Source organism: Danio aesculapii, chromosome 24 (assembly GCF_903798145.1).
Source record: "Danio aesculapii chromosome 24, fDanAes4.1, whole genome shotgun sequence".
Taxonomy (NCBI): domain Eukaryota; kingdom Metazoa; phylum Chordata; class Actinopteri; order Cypriniformes; family Danionidae; genus Danio; species Danio aesculapii.
Window position 1 is genome coordinate 13,185,043 of NC_079458.1, and position 19,592 is coordinate 13,204,634.

The window sequence follows — 19,592 nt, forward strand, 5'->3', positions numbered from 1 at the left end:
CTCTCTGTGCTGAAGATGAACATCTAGTGAAGGTTGAGAGGAGTTGTCAAAGTAAACCCAGAAATTTATTCGTTATTATTTTTTCCAATTCTGACTATTCAGAATTCGAGGTTATAAGTTAGGTCACAGTTGCTCAACATTGTAAGATGTTCACTTAACTGGCTAATTTAAGTAAACCCCCCCGCCCCCCCCCCCCCCCCCCCCCCCCCCCCCCAAAAAAAAAAAAAAAAAACCTGTTGGGAGTTGCTTTGTTCTGTTGAACACAACCGAAGTTATACTGAATAGCCTCTTGTTGGAAAACAGCAGCCATTAGGGTTGTTGCTAGATCGGATACGTTTGCGGTCGGAGGTTAACGAGACTAATTTGTATTATTTATTAAATTTCCGTTTTATTGTATTTTATTAACGTCTACCCCCAACCCCAACCATCACAGTAAGATAAAAACAGTAGTTACCGATTGTTATTTATGTTGTCTATTAAATTACCCAATAAATTGTATTTTTTAAAGCCTACCCCAACCCCAACCCTAAACCCAACCGTCACAGTACTGTAAAAATATAGATTATTGTTATACAGTGTCATTAAAAAATGCTGCTACATTAATGTGCATATCGCATATCCGGCCGGCCACGTATCTGATCTAGACTTTACCAGCCATTATAGCTTTTCATCATCACTTGTTAATTCACATTTTTAAGTAGGAAACCACAAAAAAAATCTAATTAGCTAAAAAAATTGGTTGTTTTGGACTTTTTTGGACAAAAAGTTTCATGTGAATAAAGGGAGATGACCAATCACCTTCCATTATGCTTGCCTTTTTTACTGTTGGCTACTAGACACAGATGCAGCTACAGTCAGCCTCTCTAACAACTTGACGCAAACATATCTAATCATGTAAATGGCGAAAAATAATTATTTGTTGGGTGAATAATCCCTTTAAGTATTAAATAATCCCTGTAAGTTACATTACATTTTTCAGTTGTGAAAAACACCCCCTCAAATTTGAGGTGAATAGTCCTAATTGAGAGACTTAGGGTAAGCAGAAGGACTTTTCATTTTTCAGTAACCTGGGTCAAGCGCTTCCTGGGTATAAAACACTGACAAGATGCACTAGTAATATCAGGATCAATTTATCATATTAAATGAGAGAAAAAACAAGCAATGATGGTCATAACTTTGCCATTCCAAAACAGGGGCTTCAAGAACACACTTGTATGCATACACTGAGGGTAGTACAATACGATAGGTAGATCAAAACCATTTCAAGTAAAAACACAGAATCAAGTATGACGTCAGCTGTGGTTTTAATAAGTTACAAGTGTGTATTTTCACATGTACCTGTTTTTACACTTAAGGGAAGGTAAGACATTTCGAAAATGCTGCTAAAAGACTAGCATCACATCTGATACATGGGTGCCATTTACAAGAAACCCTGAATAAACTAGTCTTAAATGTGGTTTAGACCAGCTGATTTGAGTCAGTGGATTGTAAATGAAGGCACTTGCTTTGGTTTGACTTGCTTGTTTTGGGGTATAATGACATTTTAGTTGACATGAAACATAAAAAAGAAATAAGAAAACAAACTTTGGGCAAACTGTTACAATATTATATGAACACTTAATACAGAATGTGGGCCAAATTGCATGTCTGAAAGCTTTCTATTATATTACAAAACCTATAAACAGTAATTACTATTAACAGTATTGGTATAAAAGAAAAAATACCTTAGCACACTTTAACAAAACAAGTGTATAACATTCAGATTACATCCATCTGTTGTTCTTGAATAACACAATTAACACTGCGCGTAGTTTGACAATTCAGTAGCGACAAACATGTGGTTCCAAAGTCTAATAAGTGCATTTTTATGATTATAATAAAGTGACGATACTCAACTGTAACAGCTTGGTCGATTTGGTTTTGGTGTAAAACATAAAAATACAGAAAATATATATATATATATTTATATATTTTAAACAATATAAAAATCTATATACAGTGTAAATGAAATTGCACAGTGACGTTCTGGTGTTATAATGAGAAAAAAAATGGATTGTTTTGTCCTTGGTGCATAAATGATGCGATAAAAGTTTAAAACAAGAAAATATTAAGTGCATACTGGGTAAAAACTGTTGTCCAAGGGGTTTGTTTGATTATTTCAATCAGCAGATGTGGAATATATTAATATATAGTTATATAACACGTCCTTGGATCTCTTCACAGTTATGGAAACAAATTTCCATGTATACAAAATGGGGCTGTCACAAAAATTTATGCGATCAAGTAGTTCGCCCATCGCCAACTGCTCCAAAATTATCCATAATTGTTTAGATCTCAAACAAAATGAGCCTCGCGGTGCTCAAGATCCTGCATGCGCCGTGATCGGAGTCTCTGGTACACAGGTTTGGTCTCATTTTGTCCGAGTTCCTCCGGACTGGAGCTTGGCGATTGGGGGTGTGGACTTATATCATGGGCGTCCACTGATGTTTCTTGGTCTAATTCTGGCTCAGGTTCATCAACCGAGACTTCCACACCAAACTCTTCTTCCTCATCATCGTCGTCTTCATCATCATCGTCCTCTTCTTCTTCAGTACTGTTTGCGGTTGCTCTAACAGACTTGAGTTCAACCTCAGTTAACGATTTGCTTTTGCCTCCTGGAGGTTTGTAGAACGTTCCAGGTGGAGGTTGGAGAGTTCTTGGAGGCCTGAAGGCTGTAGGAACTGGACAAAACTCGCTAATGTTTCCTTCCCTACGTAAAGTCCGTCCAGGCCTCACAGCGATGGTGTAGGGTCTGTTAGCAAGAACAGTGCTAGGGCTTTTGCTGTGTTCTGAGAAAGATGATGACGTGAGTGATGAAGTGTGAACATTGGTGTCATTGGACCCAGAATCTACAGGACAGGTTTTCGGAGTGATGTCATGATGCTTGTATTGCTTGTCCCAAGTCCGCCGTAGAGTTTGTGTGTCGATGTATGATTTCCTGTAATGGTTTCCCGCTCTGGACTTGGGCTTCTCCTCTTCGGACACTTCCTCGATGACGGGATCTCGACTGTGGGTTTCTTCCTGCTCTACGGAGTTCTTCACATTACATTCGTCCACCTTGGAGAGGTTGAGAAGGCGTTCGGCCGGCATGCTGATTGGTCGAGAGACAAGCTTGGGTCTTGGAGGTCGTAGCTGGACTCTGGTCACATGGTTACGGCGAGTGAGACCAGGCGAGTTTCGCATTTCAGGAACACTTGATGAGAGGAGCTTGTTCATGTCTGCCTTATCGCCAACTGCAAAGAGTGAGAGAAGTTAAAGCTTTTGTTTTTCACACTATGTGACTGTGGTTGTTTTTTAACTGGGTAAAATAATACTGACCTGCAGCGAAGTCTTTGTCTGATCGTATCTTTCCCTCTTTCACCTCATCCATCAGATGCATAGAAGGTATTACGGAGGAATGCCTTTTATACATCTTAGCTTTTGACTGTTGCTGCTTTTTGAAAACAAAAACAAAAATGCAAATAAGTTAAGATAAATAATATTTTTGTTAGATAAGTGTTCAATGTGGGATTTGTGCAGTATTTGAAGTTCTTTCAGCTGGAAAAAACAGCTTGTGAACTTGGCTTTGATGAGCTGAGAAGGAAAAGACATCTTGAACAAGAAAACCCAACTGGTCAAAACTGGTCTAACCAGTGGTCTAACTAGCACAAGGGTGCCCAAACTTGGTGCAGAGTTTTGTTCCAACCCCAATTAGACAATTGAACCACCTAATCAAGCTCTTTCTAGGTATACTAGAAACTTCGAGAAAAGTGTGTTGAAAGAAGTTGGAGCTGAACTATGCAGGCATAGTTTGGGCACCCCTCAAATAGCATAATCAAGATCCTCAAAGCTAGGTCCCCCAGCTGGCAGTTTAGCAAAAAACTATAGGTGGAATTGGTTTTTTAATCTTGTGGACCATCTTGGACTTAAACATCCCAACAGTTACTGCTCAATAGTTTCTAACCAGTTCAAACTAGTCTTTTCAAGATGCTCAAAACCAGGTCTATCAACTTATAAAAGTTGGGTTTTCGCGGTCCAAAATGATTTTATCAGTTGTAACCAGCAAATGGTAGAAACCGTAAATTAGTGTTAGCTAACCCTAATTTACGGTTCAACTAACACTAATTTACAGTAACTACCATTTGCTGGTTACAACTGATAAGACCATTTTGGACCACAAAAACCCAACTTTTATAAGTCAAGTTCGGTCTACACAGTCCTAGCTTTATCAACATCAGAACCAGTCTCACCCACAGGAAGTCAAGTTAAAACCCATTGATAGACTTGATTTTGTTCTGAGAAGCTAGAAAACACTGGTAGATCATCTTGGATCACAAAAACCCAATTGTCACTAGTCAAAAGTGGTCTAACTAGTGGTCTCAGCAGACCTAATTAGTTTAATCAAGATGCTCAAAACCAGCTCCATAAACAGTCAATGCAGCTAAAACCAACTGGTGTATCTCTTTTGATCAGGCAAGCTGGATAGAACTCGCAGATCATCTTGGACCACAAAATCCAAAATTGTGTTTATCAAAAGTAGTCTAGAGTTTCATTTAGCTTAGTTAAGTTTGCCAAACAAGGTCCATCAGCTGGTAGTCCTGATAAACATCCATCTTGAACAGGTAATGACAAGATTGGGCCAGTTTGAATCCTATCAGACTACCAGGATTTTGATGTGCTTTCCAACTGTATAGCAACTTCAATTATCATTAAATGCACAATATTTTGAAAATATCAGTCCGCCTCACCTCCTTAATGTCCACCAGGGACTTTGAATGTCGGCTAAGCTGTTGCTCCTTCTCCTGAGGGGTGAAGCGTGATTTGACTGGCAGCGGAGAGCTCTCTGCTACGGGCGAGGAAGGTGGAAGAGGACTCAGAGGAGTGTCGAAGATCATTTCGTAATGGCGGATCAAAAGCTCCACGATCAAGGCCTGATAGGGATAGTCCACCAGAGAGGACAGAGACACCTCGGCATCAGCCTGTCTGGGTTTGATCAACGTGGGACCGAAGATGATGCCCAAATTACTGGAAGTCATTTTATTCTCATCAGCCCTTTCTGACACCCTATTAGAAAGAAAAGTGGTGTTGTTAGCATTGAAATTCTGATTAAAACACACAAATGTTATGGGTTCCAGCTCTGTGAGGGAGTCAAATACCTGTGCAAGTGCTGAATGAGGAACTGCAAGGTCTTATAATGGGCTGGAGGAAGCTGACGCAGCAGGTCTTTAATCTTGAAGAGGACCCGATTGAGCTCCACGCTGATCTGTGGAGTGTCGGAGGTTGTACATCCTCTTGATGCCTCCACTTCATCAACAATGATACTCTGACTCTCTTTAGCCAGTCCGATGAAGTCGTTATAGTATCGGAATAGAATGAGTGGTTCTGGGAGCTGAGGGAAGTTAAAAATAAAAACACATGTAAATATAAATTCTATTCTTAAAAAATAATAATACAAAAGCTTATTAGAATGGCTACACATCAAATCACCTGGCGTAAGTAGAGTTTGAGGACGTTGCTAATATCGTGAGGGTAGAGATCTGAAAGCTCCACCAACTCTTTGCCATTCTCAAAGGCCTGACAAAGCTTCTCCACCCGAGATTTGGCACCATTAACACGATAAATTCCCTTTTAGAGAAAAACAACAACAAAATCATCTTTCAGTCTCACTCCACATCTACATCTCATATCCTCCAGGAAATGCATCAGATAAAGAGAGGAAGTTCACACCTTGATGTTAAGCGCCCTGTTTTCGATCTCCGAGGTGCATTTTTTGATAATGAAGGGGATTCCATCAGGACTGTTCTTAGCCGCCTGAGCAAAGTCGATAGCAAATAAATGCAGTTTTCCCTGGAGCTTCTTATGCCCACACTGGATGGCCAGAGTCTCCAAACACTTCTTATGGCAAGCCAGAGAACACTAAAAAAAACACAAGGATGAAGATTAGATTACATTATTAAATGGTCCAAATTAACTAAAATTATTCCTTATCTTAAAGCGAGACAATACAGACAAAACAAAAACAGGTCAATTTCGATATCCTGGACTTATTTAGCTCTTTATAAAGTGCTTTTTTTTTTTTGAAAGAGTTTCTTTTATTTCATTTGATCAGTTGCATCTGTAAGCTTCAGTTACATATTTTTATTTTTAACTTTTTTTTCTTCAGAGAGCCATGAATCTTCACTTCAACAGCACAAACTTACTTTTACAGTTTTTTTTTTTTTTTTTTTTTTTACTGAGGGATATTCATTCACTCATTTTCTTTTAGCTTAGTCCCTTTATTCGCCATAGTGGAATGAACTGCCAATTTATCCAGCAAATGTTTCATACAGCGGATGCCCTTCCAGCTGCAACCCAGTACTGGGAAATACTGAGGGATATGTTTATATAAAAAATATGTTGATTCCCAAAATCACCCGAGTTAAAGCTTTGGACTCATGTCTTGGATTACCTTCCCTTAAAAAGCCTTGAAAATATGTACAAAAAAAATAATTAAACATGAATTTTAAACCTGACTTCATCCAATTATCAATTTTACATATGGAATTTTTGACTAGTACCAATAAATCAATAACTATTTAGAATTGGAGGGTGATATTCAATAAAATATATAAATATAAATTTTCGTATATTTTCTGCATGATCACAAAAACAAAAGGCAAACTTGTACAGCGAACAACCGTTTTAGTTTAAAAGTTTAAACTGATCTCTTAACTTTATTAATTAACTATCTATATCTGTGTGAAACTTTCTTTTAAACAAATAAAATATATTTTGACCAAAAAAAAAAAACATAAAACAACAAAGTCTGAACATTAACCAAAATCAAAATACTAATAAAAAAAAAAATTGAATGGGTAACTTTTATTATTTATTACAGATATAGCATGACTCTGTAAGACTTTTTAAAACAAAGGCCAACTGTTACATGATTGTTTGGCTGCTTCTTCTGAAAACCAGTGGAAAAATACATAATTTACATAATTCAATTTATTTAAACGACCTAATAGGGGCGGCATGGTGGCTCAGTGGTTAGCACTGTCGCCTCACAGAAAGATCCTGCATGCACCATGATCAGAGTCTCTGGTACACAGGTTTGGTCCCATTTTGTCCAAGTTCCTCCAGGCTGAATCGCTGGTTCGAGTCCTGGCTGGGTCAGTTGGCATTTCTGTGTGCAGTTTGCAGGTTCTCCCAGTGTTCGCGTGGGTTTCACAGTGGAAGAGGGGGGTGGAGGTGTCGCAGGCGCTGCCCTCACTATTCTATCCGCCAAGGTCGCCTCTATGGACGTGCCGGCCCTGGCTATATGTGAATTGAATAAGCTAAATTACCGTGGTGTGTGTGAGTGAATGTGAGATTATTTAGGTTTCCCAGTGCTGGGTTGCAGCTGGAAGGGCATCCGCTTCATAAAACATATGTTGGATAAGTTGGCAGCTTATTCTGCTGTGGCGACCCCTGATTAATAAAGGGACTAAGCCGAAGGAAAATAAATGAATGAATAATTGGCCTAATGTTGTTATTGGGCTGATAATGATAATATTAAAAAAATAAAATTTATTGATTTTGATATGGCCACTGATATATTGTGCATACATACTATAAATGTATCCAAATTAGTGCATATTTTTGTAAATAATGCCTATTTTGCATATGTATAACAAAATAACAAAATGTGTAATACAAAAGTATTAGCAAATCTTAATGTAATCAATCAGCTGAAGAAGTATAGTGATAACTTTTATTTTATGACACTATTCACATACAGTGACTTAGTATAGGTAGCTAAAACTCGCTCATTCAGAGGTGGGAACCGGCAGACGTGCAACAGCTTTAATCATAAGGTAAACTCAAAACAAAAGTTTCCAATTGGGGCTCTCGCCTCAATTACTACTATTCCAGCCTATGTTTTATGCAGCAGATTCCCTTCCACCTGCAACCCAGTACTGTGAAACACCCATACACACTCATTGACACACACTCATACACTATGGCCAATTTAAGTTTATCCAATTCCTTTATACCACATGTCTTTGGACTGTGGGGGAAACGAGAGCACCCAAAGGAAACCCACGCCAACACCGGAGAACATGAAAACTCCACAAAGAAATGGCAACTGACCCAGCTTGGGCTCGAACAAGCGACCTTGCTACTGTGAGGCGACAGTGCTAACCACTGAGCCACCGTGCCGCCCCCAAATAGCATTTGTAAAATACAACTATATAATAAATAATAAAATAATGTTTAGTCAATGATCTCACCTCCTCGCATTCAGCACCATGAAACACCACAAGACTCTCGCACTCCCTGCATTTGGATGGAGCCCTCAGTTTCCTCAGTTTGTGCGTCTGTGCAGCTTTCGACATCTGTGTGTTGCGGAAGGGTCCCGGAGAACTGGCCGCCTCTGTCACCATTTCGCTCAAACCTAAGAGACGACATTCGCCTTCATTTTTTGGACTTTGACAAATGTAACCAGCAGCCTACAACATGCCCGGACTGCATTCTCCACATTGTCTGTGAGTTACAGTAAATAAAGCTGTGTGTGCAATGTCACATAGCATGTTTAGAAGAAGTTTTATTAAGTGGACTAAAAGCTCACCATTATCTGAAGGAGACGGAGGTTCTCTCTCGTCCAGATCATCTGCTGAAGACATGGTGCCTGTGGATGGAGTTCTGGGAAGCCTTCTCTTAAAGTCACCTAGTAAATGGCAGAATGAATGCAAATAAGCAGGTTTTCAATTACAAATGAATACAGTGATGATTATTCTGGCTTTGGGAATGTTTTGAAAGTCGAGCTAATGCTTATCAATGGTGGAATTTATTGATCAAAACATTTTCACTCAGTTAATGCTGCATTGTTGGTTATATTTAAAGGTCCAGTGAAATTAAATGAGATATTTTTAGATTCTACTTTTAGTCTGTTAGTTTTAAGGATATCTATTAGCTAGTGTGCTCCAAAACAGAGACACAACTCGCGTTTAGAAGAAAAAATTTCATGTCACCTCAAACTTCAGTTTCTCATCAAATCTTAACCAATCATATGCTCTTCAGTTTCCGACATGCCCCACCCCCTTCAAGATACTTCACATTAGGTGCATTTGACGTCATGCAGGGCTGTGCAGACCAATCGAAATCTGTCTTAAAACGGTGCATGCCGATTAGAAATTTTGTGACTTAGTAATGCGCCGACGCCACATGACTGTCACCAAAAGTACCACGACAGCGCTCCGCGATCAGTCGGCAGACTCAGCCAATGCAGCATCTGAAGAGCGACGGCAAGAGCTGTGATGACGACACTGATATTACACGATTGGGTGCATTCACTGCATGACAACAACCACGTGTGTTTCGGGTTTATTATTGGACAACTTCCATCTCATTAACTTCCAAACAAACAATTAACTTTTTATGCTATCTCTATCTTGTACAAAGACTACGAAACTTTTTTTTAAATTATTTGTTAAATAATTTGTTTATAAAGACTAAATTATTTGCGTAGATTTATTTTCAACCTTTTTTATACTGACTATTTACTGTATTCAGCTTCATAAACGATTTAAATATATATTTTTAAATTATAAAATAAACTTAAGTATAACTTGTAGAGACTATATTCAGTTTTATTTGTACTTTAACTCTTTTGTTGTTATTTCAATAAATAAATAAAGTGATCTGTCATGATGGCCCTTTTTTAACTTCACCCCTGCCTGTACACGGCTAACCTCATTGATTGCAGCCGTGGTTCATGGGAAACGCACCTATATGCTTTTCATTTGTTGCACTTGAGTTCAACTAGACTGTGTTTTTTAAAGGGGAAGAGCTACTCTATGTTCTGTCCTCTCTTCATTTTTTCAGTTGAGATTACGTCAAACATCGAATTAAAAATGCACATTTCAAAACACTTCATGGGAACTTTAAAGCTTGCTGTCGTATTTAAAGTATTTTTCTTGTGACTGTTTGCATGTAACGTGCTGTAGGAAATATACATTTAAATATTAATATTCTTCTTCTTGGATATATTTCAGTGCAATCAATTGCTTTTCAATATAGGTTTTAAACATACCGTAGGTCAATTTTCATGGATTAGTGGTCCAACATCATATCTTGAAAAGAGTGGTAAAAACCATCTTAAAATATATTTGAAATAAATTTTAATATTTTTTAAAAATATTAATATGAATATGTATTTTTTAATTTAATTATATTTATTAAAATTAGTACTTGATTAATTGCATCCATAATAAAAGTTTGTTTGGACATAATATATGTGTACTGTGTATATTTATTATGCATATATAAATACAAAAATAGTTTGAATTTATATTTAGATATAAGATATATATGTATATGATACAAATTATATATAACAATTTAAATATCTTTATAACAAAATAGTTTAGTTTATGTATGTGTGTATCACATATACATAGTAAATATAAATAATGCACACATATATTGTAAAAACAAACCTTTATTTTAAATGCAATTAATTACAATTAATCTTTGCCCAGCACTAAATAAAATATTAATTATATAACAAATGCAATTATAAAAAAAAATTAAATATTTTTATTTTGCAGTAATTTATGGTCACAAAGTGATCACAAAGCTGCAGTGGCTTTTAATCCTTTAAAAAATCATTATAATATCATAGCCGTTACCGAGTCCCTGACGTCATTTACTTCCGCATTCTTTAAATTTTAAAAGTCCGTACTGGCCCAATACCCCCATAAGTGATTCCATTCTCTCATCAGTTGGAATAGAATAACTTTTGCATAGATTATAATAGAGTTATTTTTTGCCTATGATTACTGACATGTTTACAGAGAGATTACTGACTCTATGTACGCGACATCAGTTGTCTTTGTATAACAATGTCTAGTGTTTAGTCCCTGTTAAATAAACAAGCAAATAAAAAAAATGTGCAGGAACCACCAAAATTAATTACAGTTTTCTAGACCACACAGAGCCTAAAATGTACACTTTCAAATTTGAGTTTACAAAAAAAAGTGCCTCTTTATTATAAAACGGACAACATATACAATTATTTTAATCACTTTCAACATGAATATGTTTAATCACTTTCAATATGTTTTATGAATATTAAAAGGGTTTTCTTTAAATGCATTTACACCTCTGTATGTGGATTTGGGAAGCTTTTTAAGTTGGTTAAGCAAAATTCAGGTGGAAACCCCAAAATAGCACTTGACTTTAAGAGGTTAAACATATCTCTTTATTATCATCCGTATTGCTTACTGTCATGTAAAATCTGTGATCCACTGATAAATAGCAAGTTTCTATTTTGAAAAACAGTATCTTTTTTTCTGTAACTTTGTAAACGTCTTTACTGGATTTTAGTTTAAGAAAAGCATCTTACTGACATCTTACTGACATCTTACTGACGCCAACCTTAAAAGAGCAAGCATGAAGACAATGTTACTGTAAGCAACAAATGGCATCCTGGGTAAATATGCACCAGAAAGCGTGACTGGTCTGTTTATCATTACTATGCTATAGACACTTGTGACACGTGAGCTGTCAATCATGTGTGTCTTTTGGACCTAGCCGATGAGAGATTTACAGTACAGGAGTATGTACTGAGTGAGTATGTAAGAAGAATGTATGATTATTGGCTGTACCTGGGCTTGCTGTTGGTGAGTCCATAGAGCGAGATTCACTGCTTCCTCCAGCGCTCTCAGAGTCACTGCACATGCCTCCACCCTGACTGCTGGTCCTCCAGACTCGGAACGGACCCTGGATCCTCAGAGCTGGTCAACAACACATGATAATGACAAACTTTTAGCTGCACATACAAACTCTGCTTTCATGTTCATGTCGATCATTGTGTTTAACTATATAACGTGGCACATAACAATGGTTCACGAACAAATGACTCTTATTAAAATCAGAATCATATAGTGCAGTGTTTCTCAAACACATTACTGGTTGACCACCAACACTGCATGTTTTGGAAGTTTCCTTAGGGCACAGTCACACTAGAGTTTGAGCATTCAAAATGGCGTACGGTGCTGTGAAAAGGGGTGGGGATTAAACAATATGATTAGACATTAAAAAAGTAAGCGATTGGTCCATATTTAAAAAAAATTGTATAGAGAGGTCATATTTTGATCTTCTATTGGTCTCACACAATCATGTGATGCGATTTCACAGGTCGGAGTTCACCAAGCTTGAACTTTCGAAAGCAGCGAACTGTGAAACTTGTTGCACAAGCTTGCATTTCCGGTCTGACGCATTTGCAAACGTATAAATGGAAGTCTAAGGGGAGAAAAGTGCAGTGTGACTGCGGCTTTAGTCTGTCACATCCATTACAGACAGGTCTTTCACTCTCTACTAATGAGCTGATGATCTGAATCTGGTTTGTTTGGTTAAAGAGATATGGAAAATGTGCAGAGCTGGTGGTCCTCCAGGAATGTTGTTGAGAAACACTGATATAGTGCACCACCAAATCAAGTTGGGATCATTTATATAGAATATGAATTTTGAATTAGAATTACAGTGAAATAATGGCATTCGGAACAGATTCCGAATACTTGTGAATCAAGAGCTGAGTTGATAGAAACTTATAATTCTGATAAATCAAGGACTTTTGAATCAGAATTCCAATGAATCAAGGGATATTCAAAACAGAATCAGAATACTCATGAATCAAGAGCTGTTAAATAAAACTTAGAGTTCTATTAAATCGTAGGTCTCATACTCAATTCCTATAGGGCCTCAGCTCTGCACAGTTTTGCTCTAACCCTGATCAAACACAGTTGATCCAACTAATCAAGGTGTTCAAGACTCTTTTTATCACCTCAATTACTTGGATCAGCTGTGTTTGATTGGGTTGGAGCAAAACTGGGCAGAGCTGCGGCCCTCGCTGCAATTACACTGCAACAAGGGCCTTCAAAACAGAATCAGGATACTCGTGAATCAATAGCTGTCAAATGAAAATCAGAATTCTAATAAATCAAGGTATTTTGAATCAGAATTCCAATAAATCAAGGGCCTTCAAAACAGAATCAGACTACTTGTGAATCAAGAACTGTTGAAAGAGGCTCCGAATTCTAATAAATCAAGAATTTCAGAATCAGAATTCTAATTAATCAGGGGAATTTGAAACAGATTCATGATACTTGTGAATCAAAAGCTGTTGAATGAGACACAGAATTCTTTAAAATCAAGGTCTTTTGAATCTGAATCAAAATTCCGACGAATCATGAGCCTTCGAAACAGAATCAGGATACTTCTGAATCAAGAGCTCTTGAATGAGGTTTGGAATTCTAATCAGTCAAGGACTTTTGAATCAGAATCAGAATTCTCAATGAATCAAATGCCTTCAAAAAAGAATCAAGACACTGGTGAATCAAGAGATGTTGAATGAGACTCAGAATTCTTTAAAATTAAGGTCTTTTGAATCAGAATTAGAATTCCAATGAATCAAGAGCCTTCGAAACAGAATCAGGATACTCGTGAATCAAGAGCTGTTGAATAAAACTTAAAATTCGAATAAATCAAGAACTTTTGAGTCAGAATTCCCAATGAATCGAAAGCCTTCAAAAATAATCAAGACACTTGTGAATCAAGAGCTATTGAATGAGACTCAGAATTCTTTAAAATCAAGGTCTTTTGAATCAGAATCAGAATTCCGACGAATCATGAGCCTTCGAAACAGAATCAGGATACTTTTGAATCAAGAGCTCTTGAATGAGATTTGGAATTCTAAATCAATCAAGGACTTTTGAATCAGAATTAGAATTCCCAATGAATCAAAGTCCTTCAAAAAAAGAGTCAAGACACTTGTGAATCAAGAGCTGTTGAATGAGACTTAGAATTCTTTAATATCAAGGTCTTTTGAATCAGAATTAGAATTCCAATGAATCAAGAGCCTTCGAAACAGAATCAGGATACTGTTGAATAAAACTTAGAATTCTAATAAATCAAGAACTTTTGAGTCAGAATTCCCAATGAATCAAAGGCCTTCAAAAAAAAATCAAGACACTAGTGAATCAAGAGCTGTTGCATGAGACTCAGAAGTCTGTAAAATCAAGGTGTTTTGAATCAGAATTCCAGAGAATCAAGAGCCTTCAAAACAGATTCAGGATACTCGTGAATCAAGAACTGCTGAATAAAACTTTGAATTCTATTAAATCAAGGACGTTTGAATCAGAATCAAACAAAATCAGTTCCGAGTCATTCACCTAGCCCTAACAATAAACAGCAAGATAAAAGATGAAGTGAATTTAGGAAACCAACACAAGATGATCAGTTCAGCGTTGGTTGTGCATCAGCCTTTCTTTCCTCACACCTCGTAAAGCTTAATGAGATCTCCTAAAACACTATTGTGTCCAAATGATCTCTGCTGAAACAGCCGTATCTCGGAGCGGAGGCTTGGTTCTGTCATTAGTGAAAAGAACAAACTTGTTCATAAAAGAGACAAACGAGGGCTCATCCTGAGGCAGCCATTCACTTTTAGCATTCCAGGGAAGTCAGCCAAACCCTGCAGTGATGCTGGACGAGAAGGAAAAAGCAACAAAAACATGCTGTATTTTTATAGAAAACTGATTCTGCTCTACCTTGAACATCTGTGGTGCTGTGTGAGCGTCCGTCCGGCATCTTTGCAGTGCGAGCCTGAACGTGACTCTCCACCTCGTCTGCGCTCAGGAAATCTCCAGACACCTGCGATAAGTGCACTAGGGCTGAGGGAGTGCTGTTCACCGCTCGCTTCAACCTGTATGAACATTAAAAATATATATTTTTGAAAAACAGTTTGGTTTGGGTAAGACACCCTAAACTTGAAATGAGAACAAGAACAGTTGACCATATTGACCAGACGTAAAACAATATTATATTAGATTAGATTAGATTCAACTTTATTGTCATTACACATCTAAGACGATGGCGACTGCTGTAGCTATTCCAGTTGCTTTATTTTTTGGTATTTATCTTCAGGAAATCACTGAAGGCATTTATTATGTTATCATAACAAAATAATGTGGCAATAAGTTCGTAACTATACTGCGCATATACACCGTGGCCATATTCATCTATGTAAACTCACCAAAAACAACATTAACATTAAACCAGAAACTTTAAAAAGCTTATTCCCAGCCACTAGACTTTTCTGACAGGGTATTCCAATGTCATCAAATGTCATAATGTTGTGGGACTGCTGTACAGGAGTTATTATTAGGGATTATAAATAGCGAAATTTATAAAAGCATGACAGTAAAACACGAATGCTGTTATGAATATATTAAAATATGTGCTTGTTTGTTGTAAAAATTCGTAATAACACAAAATACTAATTTGTGGATCTCCTTACTTCTGGGTGCAGCGATCCTGCCGTTGTACTGTAGCTGGTGTATTCTGGCAAATTTTCTTACCTCTTGGTTTCGAGTGTGGTTCTGAAAAATCTTCGTTCGAAGGGGTATAATTTCCAACCCAGGCTCATTCTGAGAACGTAGTCCTGGGGACGTTTCTGGAGACCGCGAAATACGTCCCGGGAGGTACGTATTTTTGCAGTTTTTGTTTTCGCGAATCCGCGAGAGGCCGCTGTGCGCGCTTTTTCCCCCCGCCGTTCTCGCGTAAACCCGCTAGAGGCCGCTGTCGAACGACCTTCCGTCTGCCTGGATGACAGAATGATTGACCGTGCGACCGGCCAATCGGCTGACCCACCCTCCTCCGTCCCTAAACCCAACCAACGACGATTCACAAAAGCCGTCCAGAAAAAGAAAAGCCCTCGTCTGATTTTGACAACATTCTCACATTCTCACTCATTCATTTTTTGGATTTTGTTTTTGTTTTCTTACCTGATTTCTGGAACCGCTCTTCCCCGGACTCGAACCCGGTCGTGGTCGTCGTGGTCAGCCCCTCTCTGCGCCTCGAGTCCGCCAGAGTACACGAAGAACTAACCGGACAAACTGGTTGCAGCGGGAAAGCCCTCCACACGGAGGCGAGCGGCCGGCCGGCAAGTGCCGAAAGGAGCGGCGTCACACCGCCCCGCAGCATTCGCTTAAAAAAATTAAATGCAGCCGTACGTACCCCCGGCTACGTATTTCGCGGTCTCCAGAAACGTCCACGGGACTACGTTCTCAGAATGAGCCTGGGTTGATAATTTCGGGCTTGACTTTGTATATATGTTTTTTTAATGCAATTTTTATCCATGGGTGTTACATTAATTTTCTCATTTTATACTCATGTGTACACAAATTATGCTTGCTTTTATTTAAAAAAAATTGCTCTTTATAAACATCTTTAAACATTTTCAACAGCTTTGTGTTTACGAGAGAGACGTTTTTAGCACCTTCCAGACACATCCACAAAACCTCTCAACAGTCCAAAACAAAACCAACTCTCTAAACCACAAAGGCCCTCATGTGAGAACATGACTGTTTTGACTGAACCCAGTTTCGTTTCAGGAATGAGAGGTGTGTTTTTAAAGGTTTTGCTGTGAAACCCATTCCCCAAAACAGCACAGGATATCAACAACCCGGATTTAAGTGGCAGAAGGAGCGTGTGGACGTGAGATCAGCTAAACAGAAGCGACCCAAAACATTGCTCATTCCTTCCCCGATTCCCTCTCTCTGCCCGGCCGCAGCCATTTCCTCAGGAAGACCTGAGGGCAGCGCACAATTGTGTGACATTCTCACTAACAGAATTCATGTTCGGCTCACTCTTTCTACATCACTCAATGACCGAAAAATCAAAGATCTGGAAATAAATACGCAGGCTGTTGCCAGTTTGGAGAAGCACAGCTTGGCATAGTGATTCCACAACACTGATTTTCCTGGATAGCCGTGGGAATGTTCTAAGTGAACACTGAGTACATACAGTTGAAGTCAGAATTATTAGCCCCCCCGTTTATTTTTTTTCCACAATTTCTGTTTAACAGAGAGCAGATTTTTTTCAACACATTTCTAAACATAATAGTTTTAATAACTGATTTCTAATAACAGATTTATTTTATCTTTGCCATGATGACAGTAAATAATATTTGACTAGATATTTTTCAAGACACTTCTATACAGCTTGAAGTGACATTTAAAGGCTTAACTAAGTTAATTAGGGTAACCAGGCAATCAGACTATCGAAAAATTACATATCTTAAAGGGGCTAATAATTTTGACCTTAAAATGGTTTGTAAAAATTAAAAACTGCTTTTATTCTAGCCGAAATAAAACAAATAAGACTTTCTCCAGAAGAAATATAAAATTGTTACAATGTTGAACTTAGTTCTTGGTTTGGTTTGCTTTCACACGGCAAAGTTTCTAAATGGACCAAAATAGCTAAAACTAGTAACGTGCGAGTAAACTCTGCTCACACTGGTCAGAGTTCAGGGTTTATTTTTCAGAGACCCGCTCAGCTGTCATGCACCCATTAATTATATGACAACAAGCAATGAGACATTATAAGCGAAAAGCTTTCATTTTGAATGGTGACACCCAGAGACATCGTCACCAAATATAAATCAGAGGTAAGATTTTTCATCCAAAGCCGTTGGCGAGAATTATGTATTATAGGGAGAAATAACAGATAAACCAAGACTGCAGTTCAGTCAGTTTTCCTAACAGATAAACAGCGCTCGGTAATATTTCAGCATGCTTTCACTTTCGTATTTGACATGAAACGCACATTTACCGGTAGGAATAATGGCATCCCGCCCTACTCATTACATTTCCATAATACACTGTGATATAGCCTGATTCGTTAGTTCATTGGATCGTTTTGCTTTCTTACTACAATTGATCCGCTCCAGAGTTCATTTCAATCAAGCCGAGACCACCTCATTCAGGGGATCTCGGACCGCTTGTTTTGGCATAAATCCGAGCACGATTGCTGGATTCGCATATGCCAAACGATCTGTGCTAACTGGGAAAATGCAACAGGTTCCAAAACAAAAGTCTAGGTGTGAAAGCATCGTAAGTCTGAAGAAAATGAATTAACCTGTAGGGCACACTCTCTCCTCTCTGTATGCACCAGACACTTTCTAACACTCCATGTTTCTTGAAATATTTTGCAATACTGAGTCTGCTCCACACAGGTGAGTGGGTCTGACAAACCACCTGTAGGACCCACTTGCTCCTCTCCGTATGCTCAGGAAAAAAATCTAGACTAACTTAAACTTTAGTATTTATATACTACTACTCCCTGATGGTTTGAAGTGCTTCTTTTATCCTCACTTGCAAGTTGCTTTGGATAAAAGTATCTGCTGAATGAATAAATGTAAATGTACAGTGATCACTCAATGTAGAAGTATAAATTTGTTGTTGATGGGGAGATTTAGTCACTCAAATTGCAAGCATTTCTATGGATAGTGATAGAGACGTACCCTGTGTTGTGTGTGCTGGAGATGTCGAAGGAGAAGGATTCGACCCTGGACCTGTCAGAGGGCAGACTCTTCACAAATTCAGTGTAGCACAGACCCGGTTCATACAGTTTGGAGTTTTCACATAGTGACTGGAAGTTGATGGGCAGAGACGCCACCTGAGCTTGCTGCATCTGAAACCAATTCACCGTCACCTAAAAGCAGCACAATTAACTATTATTTATTATCAAATTAGTACAAATAAGGGCCATTGGCAATACACCTGGTCAAAACTCAACCTCTTTTTTAAAAAGATGAGGAGCAAATACTACAATATGTTGTGAAAATGTTATTGGTCAGATGTTACAACAATATTCAGGATATTCTGGTGATGTTAAGTGTATGTACATTTTGAAAGTTACAGTCAGGTCCATGAATATTGGGGCATTGACACAGTTCTAACATATTTGGCTCTATACGCCAACACAATAGATTTGAAATAAAATGAAGTGGAATGTTATGCAATGCCCAAGTCAATCACCTGACCTTTAATGACAAGATGTGCTTTAATTGCAGACTGTCAGCTTTAATTTGAGGGTATTTACATCCACATCAGGTGAACGGTGTAGGAATTACAACAGTTTGCATATGTGCCTCCCACTTGTTAAGGGACCAAAAGTAATTGGACAGAATATTAAATCAAACTTTCACTTTTTAATACTTTATTGCAAATCTTTTGCGGTCAATTACAGCCCGAAGTCTAGAATGCATAGACATCACCAAACGCTGGGTTTCATCCCTGGTGGTGCTCTGCCAGGCCTCTACAGCAACTGTCTTCAGTTCCTGCTTGCTCTTAGGGAACTTTCCCTTCAGTTTTGTCAGCAAAGTGAAAGGCATGCTCAATCAGATTCAGATCAGGTGATTGACTTGGCCATTGCATGAGATTCCACTTCATTTCATTTCAAATCCATTGTGTTAGTATACAGAGCCAAATATGTAATATTTGTGTCGATGTCTCAATATTTATGGACCTGACTGTAAAACGCAGTTAAGTGGAACAAAATTTTGGTCCAATGAGATTCAGAGTTGTAACCATTGACTGAAACTAAACTATTAAAAATATTTAGATTCATTGAAGTTAAACTGAAATAAAATAATTACATAAAAACTCATACTTAAAGACATTTTAAATATAACTTAAACAAGGTGAAGTGTAATGTAATTCTATAATTATCAAGAAAAACTAATATTCAAAAATAAAAGTAATGCTTTC

General features: G+C 37.9%; 1 protein-coding gene across 1 annotated transcript in view; it reads right to left on the minus strand.

Annotated features, from left to right (window-relative positions):
* Window positions 1-1,287: 1,287 nt before the first annotated feature.
* arhgap29a (Rho GTPase activating protein 29a) overlaps window positions 1,288-19,592 on the minus strand; it is a 114,512-nt gene continuing 96,207 nt past the window's right edge. The window contains 11 exon segments of the mRNA XM_056450429.1: window positions 1,288-3,272; window positions 3,358-3,472; window positions 4,767-5,082; window positions 5,175-5,407; window positions 5,506-5,643; window positions 5,746-5,934; window positions 8,271-8,434; window positions 8,609-8,707; window positions 11,649-11,777; window positions 14,589-14,743; window positions 18,344-18,534. Coding sequence (XP_056306404.1) covers window positions 2,335-3,272; window positions 3,358-3,472; window positions 4,767-5,082; window positions 5,175-5,407; window positions 5,506-5,643; window positions 5,746-5,934; window positions 8,271-8,434; window positions 8,609-8,707; window positions 11,649-11,777; window positions 14,589-14,743; window positions 18,344-18,534 — 2,667 coding nt within the window. The 3' untranslated portion in view covers window positions 1,288-2,334.